Here is a 23,758-nt window from a genome sequence, read left to right on the forward strand (position 1 = left end):
GTCCCTGCCTGGGACTAATAGTGATCGATTCGGCATTGACGGGGTATTAATCCTGTGTTTGACCAAGAATATTGATGTGCATCACGATTTTAACCAAAGTTTTCATATTAAAAAATAATATAAATGTTATTATCTAATTTCTGATTGGGCAACAAAGTTGAGGGTCTTATTGCCGGCTTCGCAGGTTTCAAGACATTCCGAGCTGAACATAAGTTAGTTTGTCCTAAGTTTTTGGTACGTGTTCTGAGTGTCCTGCATGCAGGACAGATGTTTGCATATGGTTCAACTGGGCCAGATGTTTGGATATGGATATCGTTGAAGTATGCAGGGGCGTCCACGGTGGTCTGGAAATGGTTTCTCTGAGTAAGTTCGAGGAGCAGAGGAGCAGAGCAGAGAGAGCAGAGGACCAGAGAGTGTCGAGCAGCAGCAGCAGGATCTGTGAAGGGGGGAGCTTCAGGTTTACAGCTTGTAAGTTCCATTTTACAATGACTTAATATTACTTTCTACGATTACAACAGTTCCACGATTACAGTTGTTTTTGTTCATGGGATTTCTTTGGTTTGGCTTCGGCCAGTTTTTCTGCAGCTAGTATACGCTTTTTCCATGAGCGTCGCAGAAGCCGCTGGTTAGCTAGATGAGGCGCTCACGGTAATGTGCTTCACAGCAATATCTCTTTACCTGCCTCTACGCTAGCTGCCCTGCCCTGCCGCAAAGCGCGGTTGATTCACTTAACCATGAACCCCAGAACCATAGTCTCGAGAGCGATGCCTAAGCCCAGCACACCTACTCTATCTTTTTTCTTTCACTGTCCCCGTCTCTGCGTAGCTGCTGCTGAGTCAACCGACCGGTGTCAACGCCATACTTCTCTCTTGCAGGTATGCATTAATACCAAAGCATTGTTTGATGGAAAGTTAATCCATTCCCACATCGTTAAAACGAGACTTGTGCCAGACAGATATAGGGAATACGCTTAGATGCTGGAGTCTTCAGGACGCTCGCAGAGTTTTTGACCTTATGGCTGCACGAGATTCTTCTCATGGACTGAAAAGGATACACAAAGCATGGCTTCGTGAAGAAGCATTAACAATGTTTTCCCAAATGCAGCGAACAAACGTCCAACCCAATCAGTTCACCTTTGCGAGTGTTGTTCCGGTTTGTCTGAATATGGGAGCCCTCAAGGCCATGCCTGAAGTGATAATCAGCAGGGGTCTGTTTGAAAAAATGCCTCAACGAAACACGGTGTCCTGGAATTCTGTCATTCCAGGGATATGTGGAATGGCCATGTCTACGAAAGCCCTAAAGCTATTTCAGGAAATGCCTAAGCGAAACGTGATTTCTTGGATGACGATGATTGCTAGGTATGCGCAGAATGGGCATAGTAAAAAGAGAAAGATCAGAAACGACTGAAGCAAAAAGGCACACACCTAGCCGTTCTCGCTATAATCCCTCTGTCGAGAATCTCATATATAGGCCAAGGCGTTAAGGAGCGATGTGCCGAACGCGAGGGGGGAAATCCCAAACATGCCAGGCCTTGCAGCTCGAGAATCTCCAGCCGACTCCCTGCCGTCCCTACTGAGAAAGCGGGTGCGAATGACTGTCTTAACCAGACAGTGGAGGATTAACTAGTACTAGGTTCCAACCCCTTGTAGAAATGGGAAATTGCAAAAAGAATCTGAGAATAGGGCATTAGTCCATAATCATGAACAAAATATATGGCGCTCCAGAACAGATGCCTGTACATTTGGTTACGTCTCCTTTCTATTATGTAGATTATTAGTTGGAAAGGATGGGGACTAAAGGAAGAACCCTAGTCAATATATCTGGTAGGCCGGGAGGGACAAGTGTTGAGCTCCTCAATAATAAGTTAATGGTCATGGGTAGGTCCTTCCTAGGTTCGCCAGTCCAGTCCCCTCCTCTATGTCTATTCATGGTAATAGCTTGACCTAAACTCTATTCATGTCTGTAAGTATAACTAGAAACTTTTTCAAAACATTAATTTTAAGTTAAATACATGCGATTTCCTGGTCATCTGGCGCATTCTCGGGTTCAGGGTTAAGCCTTGTAATGTTGAACATTCAAAAGAGACACAGGTAAAGACGTAAAGACGTTGGGTATGCATGAAGGACGAGAGGCAGGCAGCTGGTAAAGTTGTGGGCTCCACGGTAGTCTACGTGTTTGAAATATGTTTTTGTATTATACCTTTATTTTTGCATGTGTGACAAGTGTCTAGTTAAAAGCTTTGTCTTTAACTTGTTTAAAAGTTGTGTCTTTACTTTGTTACGGTTTACCTTGTTACAATACAGTTTGTCTTTGCTTTTATACATTTGAATTGCTACCGCGGTTGAGGTCCAGTTCAATTTGACAGCGTTTGCACTTCAATTGGCGACCTGTTGCAAACCGCAGTATTCTGGTATGCGTTATTCTTTCACAATATTCAACATTAATATTGAATAAGATAGGACAGATTTACTACTGTTATCACTGTTGTTGTAAGGTGAATTTCAGATCTGGTTTATGCATGACAAATTGCCCTGTAGGGCTGAAACTTGCCAGCATGCATTTGGTATCTTCTCTCTTTGATTGCCTTCTTGATTGGGGTTGTTAAAAGATGAAATATTTTCTGCTGTTGCTGTTGTTTTATCATATTTCATAGCAGTCCTAAAGCTGTAAATTCACATGGTTAAGTTCTGTGGAACCTCTAGAAAGAGGTAAATTTTCTGAAAATGCATTAATTTCCCTTAGTTTGTAGAATTTCTACACATTCTACTTCTGTGAAGCGCATTCACCTTCAGCAGCATGGTGCTTCAGCAGAACCATTGTCATCGCTTCTTGTGCATAAGCTCAATTTTACCTTTGCAATCTCACACTCATGAACTCATTCATCTTAGAATTCCTATTTTCGCTACTCAGGTATACAATGTGATTTTCATAGTCAACTTCTGGTATTTCTCCCCCTATTCATTTTCGGTCATTACTTTAAATTTTTTGTATGTTATCAGCGTGGTAAATGAACCATGGTAAATTTAATGAGGGTTCTTGTTAATTCTCTTGGTGAGTGAGAGGTTTAAACCGTACTTCATGCCTATAATCTCTGATGGAGTTTCCATGGTAATCACAACACCTATGCTTGTTAATGGATTAATTTATCCATATATATATAAACAAATTTTTTGAATACATATTTTTACACCATTATTTTTAATTTAAGTCACAGGCATGTCAATTTCTATGTTTTGAAAGCGATATGGTGACCTTGCCTTCACTGTTATCACTGTTGTTGTAAGGTGAATTTCAGATCTGGTTTATGCATGACAAATTGCCCTGTAGGGCTGAAACTTGCCAACATGCATTTGGTATCTTCTCTCTTTGATTGCCTTATTGATTGGGGTTGTTAAAAGATGAAATATTTTCTGTTGTTGCTGTTGTTCTATCATATTTCATAGCAGTCCTAAAGCTGTAAATTCACATGGTTGAGTTCTGTGGAACCTCTAGAAAGAGGTAAATTTTCTGAAAATGCATTAATTGCCCTTAGTTTGTAGAATTTCTACACATTCTACTTCTGTGAAGCGCATTCACCTTCAGCAGCATGGTGCTTCAGCAGAACCATTGTCATCGCTTCCTGTGCATAATAGAGGACTGTGTGGTCACAGCCGCAGTTAAGAGGAAGGGCCACCTATAAATAACATGGTACGAATGGTCCACTTAGCCTATGGACTATTCTCCACGATGCCTTGGTCACACATTTTTCACATAACCATTGTACCAATTGTTTTAACGGTTGTGATTTAATTCTGGAACAACGATGGTTATGATTTCAAATTGGAAACCCTAGTCTTATACCACTTTTAACTTGCATTGTGTTGAGTTTCATTTTGTCAACTGGTTATGGAGGAGAATCACTTTGAGGGTTTCTATGTTACAAGGTCTTTTCATGCTCTCATTCAAAGCATTTAATTCATTTAGCTCAATTTTACCTTTGCAATCTCACACTCATGAACTCATTTATCTTAGAATTCCTATTTTCGCTACTCAGCTATACAATGTGATTTTCATAGTCAACTTCTGGTATTTCTCCCCCTATTCATTTTCGGTCATTACTTTAAATTTTCTATATGTTATCAGTGTGGTAAGTGAACCATGGTAAATTTAATAAGGGTTCTTCTTAATTCTCTTGGTGAGTGAGAGGTTTAAATCGTACTTCATGCCCATAATCTCTGATGGAGTTTCCATGGTAATCACAACACCTATGCTTGTTAATGGATTAATTTAGCCACATATATATAAACAAATTTTTTGAATACATATTTTTACACAATTATTTTTAATTTAAGTCACAGGCATGTCAACTTCTATGTTTTGAAAGCAATATGGTGACCTTGCCTTCAAAACATACAGTTATAGGTAAGGATTTCAAATTAGAAACCCTAGTCTTATGCCACTTTTAACTTGCATTGTGTTGAGTTTCATTTTGTCAACTGGTTATGGAGGAGAATCACTTTGAGGGCTTCTATGTTACAAGGTCTTTTCATGCTCTCATTCAAAGCATTTAATTCATTTTCATAGTGATTTTCATAGTCAACTTCTGGTATTTCTCCCCCTATTCATTTTCGGTCATTACTTTAAATTTTCTGTATGTTATCAGCGTGGTAAGTGAACCATGGTAAATTTAATGAGGGTTCTTGTTAATTCTCTTGGTGACTGAGAGGTTTAAACTGTACTTCATGCCTATAATCTCTGATGGAGTTTCCATGGTAATCACAACACCTATGCTTGTTAATGGATTAATTTATTCACATATATATAAACAAATTTTTTGAATACTAACGAGTTCATACAGTTATTGACAAGTTTGCTGCTCTCTTGCAGTTGCATATCAGGTTAATAATATGACTTCTTTTGCTTTATCCGTGGCCTGAACCTTCCCAGTAAGTTCTTCTTCTTGATTATGTATATCTTTAATTAGTGTTTGATTCCATATCCCTCCTGATTTTGACTAATCATTGCAGAGCATAAGTAGGTAAACGGAGTTTGTATGAGCCGCACAAAATGATATGTTGGAGAATGAATGAGCTGAAGATTTCGACTGCTTGCTTCTAACCGTGCATCAAAATTATGACCGTGCTAGAAAGCACAAATGTGGAATGACTGATAGGAATTGTTGTTGCTCATGCAACTGATGCAGCAAGAAGTGCTTCTGACATAGTCCAGTCAAGAAACTGGCCCCATAGCTATTTTGTTACTATGTAATATTGACTTATATGAATTACTAATTTTTCAGTCAAGATTGAACAGAATGTTTATTAAGGCTGAATTCAATCACTTTGTATCTCCAAACCCTGTTCCTAAATGATTTTGTGCATTTCTGTTAAGTTCACAATCGTTCTTGTCATACCATGTAATATTTGCATCCACTGTTCCAAGTTTTGTAATTCCCTGCAGACCCCGGCAGGGACTACCGCCACGGCAGTGGCTCCTTGTTCTACTATAAATCATTTTGTGAAATAACACTTTACCTCTTCCACTTTAACTTTATTCATAAAAACTTAATCGCACTAAACCAAACAACTTATAATTAAGATTTTTTCAAATTATAGATATATCAATATTTTCTAATTGAAAACATATATATATATTAGTTTAGGTAAATATATATATATATATATATATTAGTTTAGGTAAAATAGCAACTTAATCACACTAAACAAAACAACTTATAATTAAGATTTTTTCAAATTATAGATATATCCATACTTTTTAATTATATTCTTATATGGAATATCTAATATGAATTTCTAATTCAAAACATAATTTATTTTTTATAAAAAGTAGTTAATAATTATATATATATATATATATATATATGATAGTTTAGTTTTGTTTAGTTTAGGTAAATTATTTATTGAAATTACATTGTTATAAAAAAATTTTGTTAATTTTGGCACGACTATATCTTCATCATGTCTAATATATCACCCTAATCGGGCCAGGGAACCCGGTGACTTCACATCAAAGAGTGTCTTAAAAGAACACGTGATCACCACCTATCCAAGACCCCATGGACAATTATAATTTATATCTTTACTTAAAAGGTTAAATTTCATTTTTTATTTATACACTAATATAAATAATCAAATTCTTATATAAATCTTTCATATATTTTTAATTAGTTTTTAAATTATATTTATTATTTAAACATAAAAAAATGATTGCCAACTTAACCATCCTAAGGTTTATATATATATATATATATATATATATATATATATATATATATATATATATATATATATATATATATATCTAGACACACCGATAATTACTAGTAATAAAGTAATCATATGTAAGCAAGGGTAATAGTAGAATACCATATCTATGCATAAATAAGGAAAACATATGTAGTAGATCTAATCTAAACCCTCAAATTCACATGCTCTTGGATCATCCTAGTAATGATTTCCATAATCAAGACCAACTTTTTACTTTAGTTTAAATACATTTAAATTAAGTGGCATATACTCATTACTATGTAGCACTTGTATATATTCCAATCAAACCATTATATATATATATATATATATATATATATATATATATATATATATATATATATATATATATATATATATATATATATATATATATAGATATTATTATTATATCAAATTTACAACTTCTTAAATATAAATAAAATATTAACTTTGATGATTAAACATGTATGAGTGACCAAGACACTAACCAGTATCAAGGCACTTATCTTATGACACATTTAGCTTGCTTCCAAAAAAAAATAAAAATTATTATTATTATTATTATTATTATTATTATTATTATAAAAAATCTATTTATTATTTTAGTAAATCATGAATGTTATAAGAATAGTGGTATTCATTTAGAAAGCATGGTCATCTAGATTCAAATGATGTCCTTTAGTCATTCTTTAGTTTTAGAAAGCGATGTGAAACGGTAGAAAATATAAGGAACACATGTGGATTATGAAGGACATGTTTAATTTTGATCTCAATGATGAGATCAATTGGTCAAACGAGTTGATCTTCTGGACAAATGATGATTTTTACTCTCTTTTACAAAGACAAATGGATGTTAATATCAAAGATAGGGAGGTAAATTTATTCCATACTCCCTTCGAGGTCATTAATAAGGATTTGATAATGAAGTTATTAGATCAGTCGACAAAGGGGATAGGGTTAGGGTTAGACACCCAAAACCATCTAAGATAGGAGTACAGGGTGAAAAAGTTTTCAGATTGATCACAATATGATTAGGGGTTATAGTTAGATGCTCAATTTTCTGAAAGACGGGAGCAGGGATTAGAGGAAATGATTTTAAGTGTTGACATTTGAGCTAGGAAGTGGAAGGGGAGAGCATAATATTTTAAGAATAAGAGACGTACCAGAGCCATTCATGCTAAATTCCACTTACATGCTTTACTCCCTGGATTGCTATTACAATTCTGAAATAGTGAATCCATATAACTTATAGGAAATCAGGTGGGAAGTTTTCTCAAAGTGGAAAAATCCAGACTGTTATTTCAAGACAAATGGGTGGCTCAAATATTGATTGAGGTAGATGTTTCCAAAGATTTGATAGGGGAGTTGGAATTCTCATTCATTAGAGAAATTTTGAGGTCTAAAATGGGTCTCCTAAGAAATATTATAAAATAATAGTGGAAATAATAAAATAATATTAGATTACATCATCAATTTTTAGAGGAAAAAAAAGAAAAAAACTACCTTTTCAACTCGTATTTTCAACTTATCTCCCTACAATTTTACTCAAATTTTTAGTGGGAGCACTCATTGGATGCAAAATTTAATTCCTCATCCAAGGAGTACCCATGTTGCATACTTTCGGTGAACCTTGCTACATGAAAAATCAGAAATTCATGAAAACATGTGATTACAATCACATTTTTCATGTATTTCTCATTTTTTTTTGTAGCAGGGCCCATCAAAAGCATGCAACAAGGGTACTTCTTAGATGAGGAATTAAATTATGCATTCAACGAGTGCTCATACTTGAAATTTGAGTAAAATCATATGGAGATAAGCCTACAATATTAGTTGAAAAAATAGTTTTATCTGTTTTTGTTTTTTTTAATCCTTTTACTTTTTGACTCCAAAATTGGTGAATCATCCCCCATGGTTGAAGTCATCATCTTAAATCCCATTGGTTCTTATAAAGTTTATTTTGGTTGTACAATATTGTTTTTAGGCTCATTTTTTACCTCAAATTTTCTCTATTGGGAAAGGGTATATTTTCAATCAAAAATTCGACTATTCAGGTACATTGTTCCAAATTTTGGTACATAACAAGACGAGACATTTAAAAAGAGACTTTGAAGAAGGGAAAAATAACAAGTATGGAGAGGTTGAGTTTTTAACAAAAAAGAGGTCAACCTACCACCGGCACTGACAAAAGACTCAACATTAGTTCGAGTTGAGTTTGATTATGAGGAGAGGATGGAAGTCAATACTTTAACTCCTAAGAAGGAAGTTGAAGCTTCTTTGGAAATACAATAGAAAGAACTTCTTCATATTGTGTTGGAGACTTCTCCGGTTTTAGGGATATAAAGGACTAAAGAAGAGTAATGAAACATCTTACAACTAGATGAAGATTTGGAGGACATGCGTCACCAAAAGCATCCCTTCTTTTATTCTGGAAGAATGCATGGGCAAGAAAAATATTTCAATTCATTGAGGGCTAGATTGTTAGGACTTTTATCTCTAGAGTCATAAAAAGGTAAGTCTATCCCTCCTTTTAAAACCCCTAATGTTTCTTTTCATAACCCTTTAAAATTGGTTGAAAAGGGAGTAGATCAATTATTAACTCTATTAGGGAAAGCCATGTATCCTTTATTTTCGAGGTGGGTAATTAAATGGGGGCTATCACATGTCCTTCTTAAGGAACCATAGGCTCATATGTTCTTAGGTGAAACTAGTGTTTAGATAAGGGACCTTACCCATCCATTGACAACCATTTTTCTAGGCACTTAGAGCTGATTATCGTGGTTGTATGCTAACCTACTAATTTTTCTTTCATTCACCATTAAGGGGCTAGGGGAAGCTCCCAAAAATCTTTACCTTAAAATACTTTTGAAGGTTCATATGCAATGCCTCCTCCCATATCTACCCACTTTCACCAGCTTACGTGAGGTAAACATAAGCTGAGGGTTACTATGAGATGACTCAACCTCCTAAATGACCCTTAGGAAATGAAGCTGACATAAAAAGAGATTATTTACTTCCCTCATGTGCTGCAAGACACCGAGGAACTATACAACCATTCCAAGTGTCCAACCCTTGAGATAAATTTAATTTTCAGTGAGTTAGATCCCTAGTCACTCCCATGACAAGGCCTCCAAGTGACTATAACCCTCCAGTCACTCCCATAGGTCTTCCTCCTAGCAACTACAGTCTCTTTTAAGTAGTTTTGTGCTAGCGACTGCGAAATCTAAGTCACTTTTTCGGGGCTAGGATCCAGACCTTTGGCTAGAACTTAATGAAACCTCCAAAAATGATAAATGACATAGAGACAAAACCACTAACACAAACTTACTCAAGGACTTGACCTAACCCAGTCTAACCATAACGATCATTCCATCAAACACATGGTGAACATGCAACCTACAGCCATGAATGCATATCTAGACATAGAGATCTGAAACTTATTTATGTTTTACTAAGAGGGTCTACTACCCTCTCACAATAGCTACCATAATACCAATTAGGTCATGCATTCATTAACTTGTCACTCATCAATTAAAAGGTGATAAGATCCATACTTAAATTTGTCATAAAACCATGCTTATAACCATCATATAACTAGATAAATAAAAATGATAGAACAACCATTAAAGACACATAATAACAAGTACATTTACTCATAAAATACAAGAGGAACTTAGCTCATATTAGCATATGCAAAAGCCAACCAAGATAGGGACTTCCACGAATCATCCGACCACACATTAGGTTGAACCAAATATTTATTCCATCCAATCACCCATGTGCCATATTCCAAGCATGAATGTGAGATCTCATGAGATGAACTAATCTATAAACAACCAAGGGAATCTAAAGGTTAAATCACCACTAGTAGAAAATGGTGAAATTATTGACTAGGTGACTAAAAGGTTAGTCACCACAACATTTCCAAGTGAAATACTACCAAAAATCAGCAATATTAAGAGACCCAACTAAAAAAGACTAAAATAAATGACTAATTTAGTCTAAGATAAAATATATGACTAGATAATGAGTGATCCAACTAAAAGAGACTAACTTAAATGACTAATTTAGTCCAGGTCTAAAATATATGACTAGATAATAAGTGAAAAATTAGAAATGATTAAAATAAACGATTCTTATAGCCTAAGAATAAAAATATGGCCAACTGACAAGTACAACAAGTATATGAGCTAGTCATTTATGATAGCCATTTTTAATTGTATCACTCTGAAAATGGAAAATTGAAATTTTGATATTGAAGTGTTACATTTCATTAAGTTTTAACACTGCAGATGCATTCAAAGACCCCTTCTGAATCCATATGCAGTGTTAAAATTTAGAGACAAAGTGGTCTCTAAATCCATATGCAACTGTATTAAAATTTAGTGACAAATGGGTCTTTGAATCCATCTACAGTGTTAAAATTTAGAGGGTCTCCAAATCTATCTGTAAAGTTAATATTTAGGTAGATGGATTCAATTGACAGAAATGTAGAATTAAAATAAGTAATCATGAATTCACTTTTTATTGTATTACAACTTACGAAATACATCTTTAGTATGAGATGCAAGCAAAAAGTCCCAAGTTTTCAATATTTTATTAAACTTGATAGAATTATATCCATTTCATATTTTCCATTGTAAAAGTCTTCCATCTTTTCTTTAACTTGATTACAATGTACAAGTGAAAATTCACTTTACATATTGATGCCTCTTAACGATACATTTTCTAAATGTTAAAAAAAACCTTAATTCCTTCATATTCACTTTATATTGAAGATTAAAATGAATCCAAATTGATTCAATATACGCATATTGGTGGCGATAAATTACCTTTTAAACATGAATATAATAGTTAAAAAGGCTATTTTCCCAAAAAGTCTGAAGATAATATAAAAAAATAAATTTTAAAAGATAATATAAAAAAAAAATTATAAAATAATTTAAAATTAATTTAACAAGAAATACATTGGAAATATTGGAGGTAATGATTGATTTCTCTTATACAATCAGCCAGGAGTAGTGGTGGGAGGAATTTGACACATGAAATTGGAATGAGAATGAGGAGGATTCCTGCTCTTGAACTACGGTTGTTGATAATTTTTCTACAAACTAAATGTGGAGGCTCAGCGTAAAGGGGTGGTCTGATATCGGATCTGCAAATTTGTTTCTGCTAGAAGGGATGGGTCAATGTCGTGGGTGAAAGAAATGAGGGGAGATGTACCATCATTTATCTGAGATTGTTGTGGCCCAACATATACAATGAAAAGCAACAATGATGCTATATCCCAAGGGGTTTTGTGATATGTTCCCTGGGTTGTGTAGGTATGAAGTCATGATGTGTTTAGTAGAAACTTCATTGGTATTCAGAAAAGGCCTTCCATTGATATAAAAAAAAGAACTTGGTAATTTCCACATAGAAGTACTAGAACGCATCAGGCTCTCCACTGATTCTATGAGTTTCCATCAAAATACCCAAGACAAGGAGGACGTTCATAGTGGCTTTGTACAGAGGTAAAAAAAATATCTACAAGGCTGTGTTTTCCAACTCAAAAATACATCACAATGTTTACACACAATAGTTATCAATAACTTCAATCTTATTAAAAACAATCCAACAATATGGAGACTCAACATCAATCCCTTGAAAATCTCCAAACATGAAGGAATGACTTGAAACAGAGGGAAAAAAGTCTCAACGCGAATTAAATAACCAGTATAGATGGATTCTTTCAGATTTGTAGTAGAATTCCTCTCATAACCTAATACCAACAAAGATGTGTCTTTATAAAGTGTTGTACTTGGAGATGTGGTTGTTTCTTTAGGCCACTCAAGTTTTTATGAGTGTAGGGAAGCTTGTCTTAACCTACTTGATTTGAATTGTTTAAAGTTCACTAGCTAGAAGAGGGATGCATTCCTCACAGTGTTGGGATGCCATTATATTTCCTTTTAAATGCTTGACTAACATTGCAACTTCCGAAGTGGCAATTATCTTTCTTTGGGATTTGATCGTGAAATTTTTTTCTTTATATTGATTATTAAGCTTGTGAAGCCCTGCAATTATTGATTGATCTCCTCAAACCCAAGATGAACAGGATGCTCACAGTGGCTTTGTACAGAGGTCATAAAAATATCTATGATGTTGTGCTTTCCAACTCAAAAGTACATCATGATATTTACACACAATAGATATTAATAAGTTCAATCTTATAAATATCTACGATGTTATGAAACCAGCTCACACAAAGATAGAAAAGATAGATCAACGCCTTAGAATTCAACCTCTTCGAGGGGGCAACCTCCTTTATATTACACAACTGAACAATTCTTGGATGATTCAAAAGACAAAACCTCCTTTCTATATATAGGATTCTAAGGGGTCACAATATAACCAAGCCGACCTAACAACAATAATACAAAGGTACAAAAATAACAATATATGGATTCTATGGGGCACAATAATAACAATATGGTGACAATAGGGGCGCAACAATAAGAATAAGGGATACAACGACAATAGTAATGGGGGAATCACTAGTATTATAGGGACCTAACATGCCCCTCTCCTTAAAAGAAGTGTTGTCCTCAACGCTTGAGTAGTTATGGATGCTTCTGTATAAAATTCTCATCCTCCCATGTGGAATCTTCAATGAGTAAGTTCTTCCACTTGATGAGGTACTCTGAAATTGATCGATTTCATGGCTATCGAGTTCTTGCTTCTTTGATTGCTTCAAGTTCCAATATCAATTTTCCTTCCTCATCACGTTCTAAAAATATTGTTTAAACTGGAAGCTTGTCACCTATAACCTTCTTTAAGCATGAAACATGGAAAACTAGGTGCACTCGAGAAGCTGCAGGAAGCTCCAATTTGTATGCCATAGTACCTATCTTTTGCAACATCTTGTACGGACCATAATACTTTGGTGATAATTTATTATCCTTCTTAGCTTTCTTGAGGGAAATTTGTTTATATGGTTGTAGTCGTAGGAATACCCAATCACCTACATCAAAACTTATTTCGTTGTGATGTTGATATGCCTGCTGTTTCATTCTATTCTGCATTAAGGTGAGGTTATCCTTCAAGAGTTGGAAACTTGTTGCTGATGCTCGATGTGATCTTCCACTGCTTGAACCTTATAATTTTCTCTTAAATACGATGTGATGGATGGTGGACGATATCCATAAAGTGCCATAAATGGGGTAATTTTTGTTGCAGTATTGAAGGAAGTGTTATACCACCATTCAGCCAGAGGCAACCATTTGACCCATTGTGTCTGTTTATCAGATACAAATCAACAAAGATATCCTTCCAAAAATTGTTTACCATCTTAGTTTTCCCATCAGATTGAGGATGATAAGATGATGTATGAGCTAACTAAGTACTAAGACAAGAAAATAATTCTGTCCAAAAATTTCCAGTGAAAATGGGATCTCTGTCACTTACAATAATCTTTGGGTTTCCATGTAGCTTTTGAATTGTTTCCATAAATGCAGTAGAAACTGTAATCGCTTTGAATGGATGAGATAATGCACAAAAGTGTGCATACTTGGTAATTTTTTCAACTACCACCATGATAACAGTCTTTCCTTCGGACTTGGGTAAATCTATGATAAAATCCATTGAAACCTCCTCCAAACATTGGCTTGGAATGGATAAAGATTGTAATAGTCATGGGGTCTTAATTGTTTTTACTTTATTTTGTTAGCAAACCAAACATTCCTCCACAAACTTTTGAATATTTGATTTAAGGCCATCCCAAAAAAAATCCTACTTAACCTTGTGGTAGGATTTTAGAAATCCTGAGTGCCCTCCTAAGGGAGAGGTGTGCAATTACCTAAGAATCTTTTGTTTGAGTTGGGAATTCTTACATAGGTATAACCAATCCTTGTACCATAGAGAATCATTTTTCCAGCTAAATTTATCAGATGTACTAGGATCTTGTTGTATCTTTTGAATGAGTTCCCACACTTCCTCATCATTCTTCCATTAATCCCTTGCTTCATTTATCCACGCTGGTTCGATAATAGAAATGGCACAAAGAAATTCGTCCACATCCTCATCCTTTATTGAGAGTGCATCTGCCACAACATTTTTCTTCCCTTCAAAAAAAATCATTCTTAACCCTGTGGTAGGTTTTCAGAAATCCTGAGTGCCCTCCTAAGGGAGAGGTGTGTAATTCCCTAAGAATCTTTTGTTCAAGTTGGGAATTCTTACATAGGTATAACTGATCCTTGTACCATAACGAATCATTTTTCCAGCTAAATGTATCAGATGTACTCGGATCTTGTTATATCTTTTGAATGAGTTCCCACACTTCCTCATCATTCTTCCATTCATCCCTTGCTTCATTTATCCAATCTGGTTGGATAATAGAAATGGTACGATGAAATTCTTCCACATCCTCATCCTTTCTTGAAAGTGCATTTGCCACAACATTTTGCCTCTCTTTTTTGTAGATGATTTCAAAGTCATAACCCAGCATCTTTGTGACCCATTTTTGCTGCTCTTTTGAAGATAATCTTTGTTCTAAAAAGTATTTAAGACTATCATGATCTATTTTTACCTTGAAGTGTCTTCCCATTAGGTAGGGTCGTCATTTCTTAAGTGCATGTAGTATTGACAACATTTCCTTCTCATATATAGCTTTGTGTAAATACTTTCCTTTGATTGCATGACATTCGAAAGTAATGGGTCTTTCTTCTTTCATTAAAACATCACCAATTCCATTTCCTGAGGCATCACATTCCACAATAAAGGTTTTTGTGAATTCCTGTGTAGCTAAGACTGGTGCTTGGCACATTTCCTCTTTAAGATGTTCAAAGGCCTTCGTTGCTTCTAGAGTCCATGAAAATGCATCTTTTTTCAATAATGTTGTGAGAGGTGCTTCTATTCTCCCATAATTCTTAACAAGCTTGATATAATACCCTGTCAACCCGAGAAATCCTCGTAGATGCCTTATGGATGTGGGGATTTTCCATTCTTTAGTGGTTTTAATTTTTCTAGGGTCTACCTTATTAAACACCTTCATGAGATACAATACGACCCAGATATTCCACCTCTTTTACTCCAAAGAAACATTTGGAGATTTTTGCATATAATTGTTTCTCCTCCAATACTTTGAGCACCATGTCAACATGTTGGACATGATCCTTCCAAAACTTGTTGTAGATTAGTATATCATCAAAAAATACTAACACAAATTTTCTAAGGAAGGGTTTGAAAATGGAATTCACCAAACCTTGAAATGTAGAAGGTGCATTGGTAAGGCCAAAAGGCATGACCAAAAATTCATAATGACCCTTATGAGTTCTAAATGTTGTTTTTGGAATGTCTTCAGTCTTCATTTTGATTTGATGATATCCTGAACGAAGATGCAACTTGGTGAAGTAAATTGATCCATGCAATTCATCCAATAATTCATCAATGATAGGAATGGGAAATGTATGTTTAATAGTGAGCTTGTTGAGCTCCCTACAATCTATACACATGGACCATGATCCATCCTTCTTGTGAACTTATACTACTGGAGCAGAGAAAGAAAATTGAATAGGTTGAATTATACCAACCTCTAGCATTTCTGTAACCATACGTTCAATTTCACTCTTTTCAACATAGGGATATCTATCAGGCTTGCTGTTTGGAGGAGCACTTCCTGGAATCAAATTAATACCATGATCATGATCACGAATAGGTGGGAGGCCTTTGGGAGTCTCAAATACCTTGGAATGATTGTCCAATACTTTTTGGAGACCTAGAGAAATGGATGATTTCAATGTGGGAACTCTAGTGAACATAATTGCGCAATTGTGCCTCGTTGTTCTTTCTTTAGAAGCTTTGTCATTCCGTTAGAGTTGATTGTCTTTCTCAATTTCCCTGCGGTACCCCTTAATTCATCTTCCTTTCCTTCTTAAGAGAATTTCATGAAAAGTTCTTGAAAATTAAAAATTTTTGTACCCAAGGTTTGCATTGGACTCCTAGTACAACATCAGCACCATCCATTGGAATGGAAAGCATTGGGCTATTCAATACATATTCTCCCATGGATATATTGATGTTATGTCACTTTCATGAGAAATTTATGGTTCCTCCACTTGCAACCATCACCTGAAACTCGAGTGCTGGATGTAGGAAACAATTCAATTCCTTGACTATCTTACAATGAATAAAATTATGGGTACTTCCCAAATCAATCAACACTATAACCTTTTTCTTCTTGAAATGCCCTTCTATCTTGATATTTTGAAGAGTGGTAATTCCAACCAATGCATTACAACATATGGTCGGATTCATTTCTTCTTTTTCTAGGGTTTGTTCCTGGTGTATATCCTCTTCTTTTGACATTTCTTGTTCCTTTTCTACCTTCTCTTCACAATCTATGTAAAATAATTTCTTCTCGGCACACTTATGACCTTTAGTGTATATGCTATAACAACTGTAACAAATCCATTTTGCTCTTTTTTCATCCAATTGTTGTGGTGTCAACCTTGTAGGTTATGGATGGCTAGGGGTAGCAACACTTCCATCTTCATCATTGTGAGTGGTAGGCTTCCTTGTTGCCATAATTTTTCTTTCCATTTTTATTGCCAACGTGAATGCCTTCTCCAAGGAATATAGTTCCCAAAGGTGAACCTCATGTTGGATGTTATCTTTTAAAGTCCCTATAAACACATCAATCATATGCTCCTCCGTAATATATTTTACTCTTATATTCAATTTTTGGAAGTCCTCAATGTGCTCCATCATTGAACCCTTCTGTTTGAGATTTATCAATTGACTAAAAAAAGTGTTGCTTTTTGTATCCTCATAATGTGCTATCATTTCATCCGTAAAAATAGCCCAATTGACAATTTGTTTATGAGAGCAAAGACATTGATACCATACAAACTGATTTGGTTCCAAATATAAAGTTGCAACGCGTACCTTTTGTGTGTTTTGCACATTATGAAGATCGAAAAATTGTTCCATCTGTAGCATCCATTTTCTGGGATCCTTGCCATCAAACTTCCTCATATCAATCTTTGGAACATGGTGGTTCTTCGATCCAACATTAGTGTCTAAGAAATCATGATTAGCATTTATTTTGTTCTCATCATGAGTTTCCTTTACTACCCTTTCTTGTAGAAACTTTGTCAAATCTATCTTCAAATATATCTTCAAATCTTCCATGCCTTTCTTTAAATCATCCATCTTAGCTTCCATGCCATCCATCTTAGCTTCCACGTCATCCATCTTAGCTTCCAGGCCATCCATCTTAGCTTCCACGCCTACCATCTTAGCTTCCACGTCATTCATCTTAGCTTCTACGCCTTTCTTTAAACCATCCATATTAGCTTCCATGCCTTTCTTTAAACCATCCATCTTAGCTTCTATGTCTTTCTTTAAACCATCCATCTTATTTTCTGTTACTTTTTGTGCGAGTGAAATATTTTCCACTTGGTCTCGTAATTTTGATATATCATGTTGCGTTTCTTCCTCTTCTTCATGAGACATGCTAGAGCTTTCAGGTTTCTTACTAGGTATTTCCATTTTCTCTCTTCAGGGCATCAATTACCAATAATAATGCTTCACTATGCCCTTTGAATTCCTTCAAACTAATTTTTCAAACCAAGCTTATGCAAAAATTTAAAAAAAACAGCACACCTTTTTTCACTTTGTAGGAGCTTGATATTGAATTTGATATATCTTTGTAATTTTGCATCTCCCAGGCCTAAAATTTCTTCTTGCGATAACTCTTTGCGTAATATTTCTAACCCCACAAATCTAATCAAGATTGGATTCTCCAATGAAGAGTTATGCCAAATCTCCCACGATGACCTGAGTATAGATTGGCTCAATAGAGCGAACTTGTACAACATGTCGTGGGTCACTGTTTCATCCTTAGGTTTTGAATATGATACCCAAACAAACTACATTTCGTCCTCTTTCTGTAACTTCTTACTAAAATTCAATCTGATGCTCAGAGCGAAAGTTATGACAATTTTCCCAAGGTGACCTGTTTGGAATGTAATTTGGGGGTCTGCTTAAACTCTAACTTCCTCAGATTATATCTCCAAAAATATAGCAAGAAAGGATCTAAAATTTAGAGCTGAGATTTAGACCGCTTTCTTCTGAAATAGATTTTTTTTTAGCTTTTGAAATTTCGTAGCGAGAGAGTTATAAAGAAAATTCCATGATGACTTGTTTTCGATGAAATTCTAGAGCTTGCAAATACCCTAACTTCCTCAGATCATATCTCCAAAAATATATCGAGACAAATTCTGAACTTTGGACCCGAGGTTCAGCGAGATTTAGTCTCAAATGGGTTCTTTTTTTAGCTTCTAAAATGTTGCAGAAAAAAAGTTATAGCGAAAATTCCACGATGACCTATTTGGAGTAGCGAAACCGTAGAATCCAAAGCTATGATACCAAATGTTATGAAACCAGCTCACAAAAAGATAGAGAAAATAGATCAATGCCTTAGAATTCAGCCTCTTTGAGCGAGAAACCTCCTTTACATTACACAAATGAACAATTCTTGGATGGTTCAAATGACAAAACCTCCTTCCTATATATAGGAGTCTAAGGGGTCACAATATAACCAAGCCAACCTAACAATAATAATATAAAGACACAAAAATAACAATAGAGGGATTCTATGGGCACAATAATAAAAATATGGGAACAATAGGGGCACAACAATAAAAATAAGGGATACAACGACAGTAGTAATGGCGGAATCATTAGTATTATAGGGACCTAACAAAAGTTCACTAACTAGAAGATGGATGCATTCCTCATAGTGTTGGGATGCCATTGTATTTCCTTTTAAATTCTTGACTAACATTGCAACTTCCAAAGTGGAAGTTATCCTTCTTTGGGATCTGATCCTGAACATTTTGTTTTTACATTAAGTATTAAGCTTGTGAATCCCTGCAATTGTTGATTGATCTCCTCAGACCCAAGATGAACAGGACGCTCACAGTGGCTTTGTATAGAGGTCACCGAAATATCTATGATGTTGTGCTTTCCAACTCAAAAATACATCATGATATTTACACACAATAGCTATTAATAACTTCAATCTTATAAGAAACACTCCAACAATATGGAGACTGAACATCAATCCCTTGAAAAGCTCAAAACATGAAAGAATGGATTGAAATAGAGGAAAAAAAAACTAAACTCAAATTCAATAACCAAAATAGTTGGATTCTTTTTTGTAGCAGAATTCCTCTCATAACCTAATACCAGCAAAGATGTGTCTTTATAAAGCACTCTGCTTGGAGATGTAGTTTTTTCCTCAGGACACTCAAGTTTGTTTGAGTACAGGGAAGCTTGTCTCAGCCTACTTTATTTGAACTATTTAAAGTACACTAGTTGGAAGATGGATTCATTCCTCACAGTGTTGGGATGCGGAAAAAAAAAACTCAACACAAATTAAATAACCAGAATAGTTGGATTCTTTCAAATTTTGTAGCAGAATTCCTCTCATAACATAATACCAGCAAAGATGTGTCTTTATAAAGCACTCTGCCTAGAGATGTGGTTGTTCCCTTGAGCCACTCATGTTTGTATGAGTGCAGGGAATCTTGTCTCAGCGTACTTGATTTGAACTATTTAAATTCTGCTAGCTAGAATATGGATGCATTCCTCATAGTGTTGGGATGCCATTGTATTTCCTTTTAAATTCTTGACTATCTTTGCAACTTCTCAACTCGAAGTTATCTTTCTTTGGGATCTGATCGTGAGAATTACGTCTCTGTATTAATTTTTAAGCTTGTGAATCCCTGCAACTGTTGACTAATCTCCTCAGTACTCACAACTGCACATTTCTTTCTGGTTCTTAATTTACCTCAAGCTCATTTAAATAAGTTAAGCATTGTTTTCTCTTTCGAGCTTGGAATCTTCCAATTAACCAACAATATAACCATGCTTTCAATTGGATGAGTTTCATTATGTTTATGATTTTGTGTTGGTGAAGCTTAGGCATCTAATGGAATGTCACGAATTTAATGGAATGTCATGCTTATTATGTATCCATGTTCAAAATTTCTAGTAAAGCCAAATCAAAATGCTATTGAACTGGGAGGACAATAAAATTATTGGCATTCACAGTCCTATGAACCTTGGCAATTTCCAATAAAAGGGTAATAACTATGACATATTTCAAAATGACAAAATTGAACACATCATTAACTGATCATGAAATTAGTAAATCTACTCAACCAAACATTGGCCAAGAAAAAATGTTGAACTTTTTATTGAAGTAGAAGAAACCTTTAACAATCTAGTAACCTCAATATATACATATCAATGTGAGATGCGAAGACACATCACACATTTTGAGATTGAAACCAATATCTTTCCCATCCATATGATTCGTTACTCGATCATAATAGAGACTCTGATACAGACACCAGTCCACAGGTACCATACCTTGATTTTGCAGCATGACCTATGTTTTGAATGAGGATGTGTTTGCAACCCGAGAAGGGTCTAGAGGTTGTTGTCATTAGAATAAGATTTTCGCTATAGTGACATTTTCCCTTATCCACCTTGGCCATAAAATTTGTTGTTCTATAATCAAGTTACTATTGTTTCCTTACCTTCTTCCAGATTACAAAACTGACTCAAATTGATTTCCTTTTGCAAAACATGCATTGAGAAACTTTTCCACAAAAGCCCACATCCTATACACATCTTCAAAATTGGTTAAAAATCCAAGAGATGTAGTTATAACACCCATTGTCATATTTTTTTGTTCATAGTGGTCATTGGCCATGGGCTCTAGAAAGAAGTATTATTTGAATCCAAAGCATCCTGGAGTTCTGCATAATTTTCCATCAAACAAATATGACTAAGAAAAACCAATCCAAGGGAGATCCTATTTCATTCTACAAGTTTTTGTACCACTTCTAGATTGATTAGAGTTCCATTATGGTCATACAGATTGAAAGCTACTACTGCACCTCCAAAATACTTGATCTTCGGTCATTATATGTGCACAAGATTAAATTTCACACCCTCCATTTAACTTTTTATTTGTAAACAATGGATGGAATGATAATTTGAAACAAGAGCTATGAAATTATTTTGATGGTTCAAATTTTAGAAAATTGATCATGGAGGGTCGTTCTCATCCTTCTTGTAAGTATAGGCTTTGACAAAATTAATTGGGGAAATGCATGCCGAAAACATACAGATGCAAGTACATGATGAATTGTGATATGAAACTATTATATTTATTTGTACAATAGTATCTATATCATGTGTCCTTAGTAGTGCATATTATAATATACAACACCGACTCTTTTTTGTTCCTCATGCATTCTTCAAGTTTCTACAAAATTGTGTGTATTTAGGTGGAAAACTCTCAGACTTCTCTTAGAGGTGCCCTTTTTTGTCTTTTTGTATGTATCAGAAACTTTACATGTCTTAGAGCTCACCAAATTAGAGATGTCGTTTTTACCACCAGTCAAACTTTGACGATATATTAAATATTAGAGGTTAAAACCAGAGGTGGGGAGAGACCCTACTGCAGATTGCCTATCATTGACCAGAGGAGCGTTGGAATATGTCAGCTGCTCTTAAGCATTTACCTCTTCCTTTTAATAAAAAAAATACATATATTTATTCTCCGTGCCACCATTAGAATTTACTTTATCCTTCCAAATATAGGTACAACATTAAATTCGTAGCATGAAATTTATTGAGATGGAATAAGGGTAAACCAGAAATGAGAAAATGGGTTGAATGAAAAACCATTTCCCTACATTCAGGTAGAGGGATTCAAATGGAAGACCATAGAAATAAAAATATTAAGGGAGTTTAAATAAGTTAAATTATGCAATATTTAAGGGAGTTTAAATAACTTTCTAACATCCACGTGAATCTTTCATCATTGAGAAGCCTCAATGCAATATTTATCGTAAGCTTGTAACTATTTCATTCTCTACCACTGGATTTGTCTCACATTCATGACAAATTATCATAAGCTTAGGATATGTAAAGAGTGATTGTTTTTTGAGTCATTTTTACCATTTTTCAATATTGTGTTAAGTTGCTAACCTTGTACATATATGAGTTGCTCACACTTTATGCCTTTCTTCCCATTATAGAAGACACAGACATTGAGTGGGTTATTAACTTATTTTTGATGTTTAAAAATAGGGTACAACAATAAATTGACAAGGATTTAAAAAATAAGTGAGGAAAATAATGGTAAAAAATGGAAAAACTATGAAAAAGCTAAGAAATGTTGTTTGTTTCAATCCGAATTATGATAACACTAGTTATTATCGGGGCCTACTTTTTGTTTTTTAGGGTAAAAATCCTTTCACATGTTATAATTTTATGTATATGCTAAAAAATTCTCTTTGTGAGAGAAAAATAGATTTTCCCCTCTCAATAAGAATGGAGGATGAGGTCTTCACCATCACATCATGGATTCTTTTGTTTGATGTGTTTGATGAAACACTGTTTGGAGCAAGCAAGTTGTTTGGAAAACTAACTTGACTTGATGCTAATTGGAGTTCTAGTTGTCATAGCCTTGAATAGTTATAGAGAAGTTGAAGGCCATGACCTTACTCTAGTACATTTTATTATTAGAGTCTAGAAGTCAATCTTAAGGAGAAGTGTTAATAGATATAGTTTTCTCCATTCACTTTGTTGCATTAAACAACAATTTTCTAATGTTGTGTTTGGTGTCCTAGTATCTAAGTCATGAATTATCCCATGTTTTGGCATGAAACAACAAATTTATGATAATATTTGGTCAATAATATTTTATGCATTCACAAGATTATATATTCACAATTCACTTTATTGAACATTGATGCCAACTAGCATTACAAATAGGGAGGTAACTTGCTAACAATTACAAATAGGAAAGAATCTTTTGTATATTATTGTCAATTTAGATGATCATTTTTTTCCCTGTGGTAGACACAATGTTAAATAGATAGTAAACATTTTGGGTTGGTATATGCAGATGCATCAATATTCTGAGGGTGATCTTGATGGGAACCCTCATATTATTGTGTGGGGGACTAACATTAGTGTTCAAGATGTTAATCAAGTAATTCAACATTTTCTTAGGAATTATAGAGATGATACTTCATATCTTGAGGTAAAATACATGCGGATTTTAAAGAAAGTCATAATTGTTTTTTCTTTTATTTTTAATCATTATCCACTTATTAACAAGTTCCACCTGCTATATATTCTTTGGGTGGATGTCTTATATTTTGCGTTGACTACATTTAGGTGACAACCCCTACAGAAACTGGAAGTAATAGGCAATTATTTGAACATTGATGCAATGAGCATCTTGGATTATGATGAAGACCTTTAAGGGAAGATGGTTATGTAGCCCCTTGAATTTTTTTCTATTTTTGATATAATTTTGATGGATGTTTGTGTTCATCTTAAACCTTTATGGTAGAAGCACATATAGGTAGGTGAAATGCAATCCTCTCAAGTTTCATGTGTAACTCTATACCTCATTTTCAGCTTATGGTTTCATTTGCATG

At 34.6% G+C, this 23,758-nt stretch overlaps 1 protein-coding gene across 1 annotated transcript in view; it reads left to right on the top strand.

Moving 5' to 3' along the window:
• Nucleotides 1-305: 305 nt before the first annotated feature.
• LOC149247344 (DNA replication licensing factor MCM4-like) overlaps nt 306-23,758 on the top strand; it is a 28,916-nt gene continuing 5,463 nt past the window's right edge. Inside the window, 6 exon segments of the mRNA XM_089443953.1 lie at nt 306-468; nt 575-625; nt 826-875; nt 991-1,329; nt 1,471-1,584; nt 23,218-23,304. Coding sequence (XP_089300079.1) covers nt 306-468; nt 575-625; nt 826-875; nt 991-1,329; nt 1,471-1,584; nt 23,218-23,304 — 804 coding nt within the window.

The sequence above is a fragment of the Pinus tabuliformis genome, chromosome 7 (assembly GCF_031772625.1).
Source record: "Pinus tabuliformis cultivar Carrire ecotype Pingquan chromosome 7, CPIR1, whole genome shotgun sequence".
NCBI lineage: Eukaryota > Viridiplantae > Streptophyta > Pinopsida > Pinales > Pinaceae > Pinus > Pinus tabuliformis.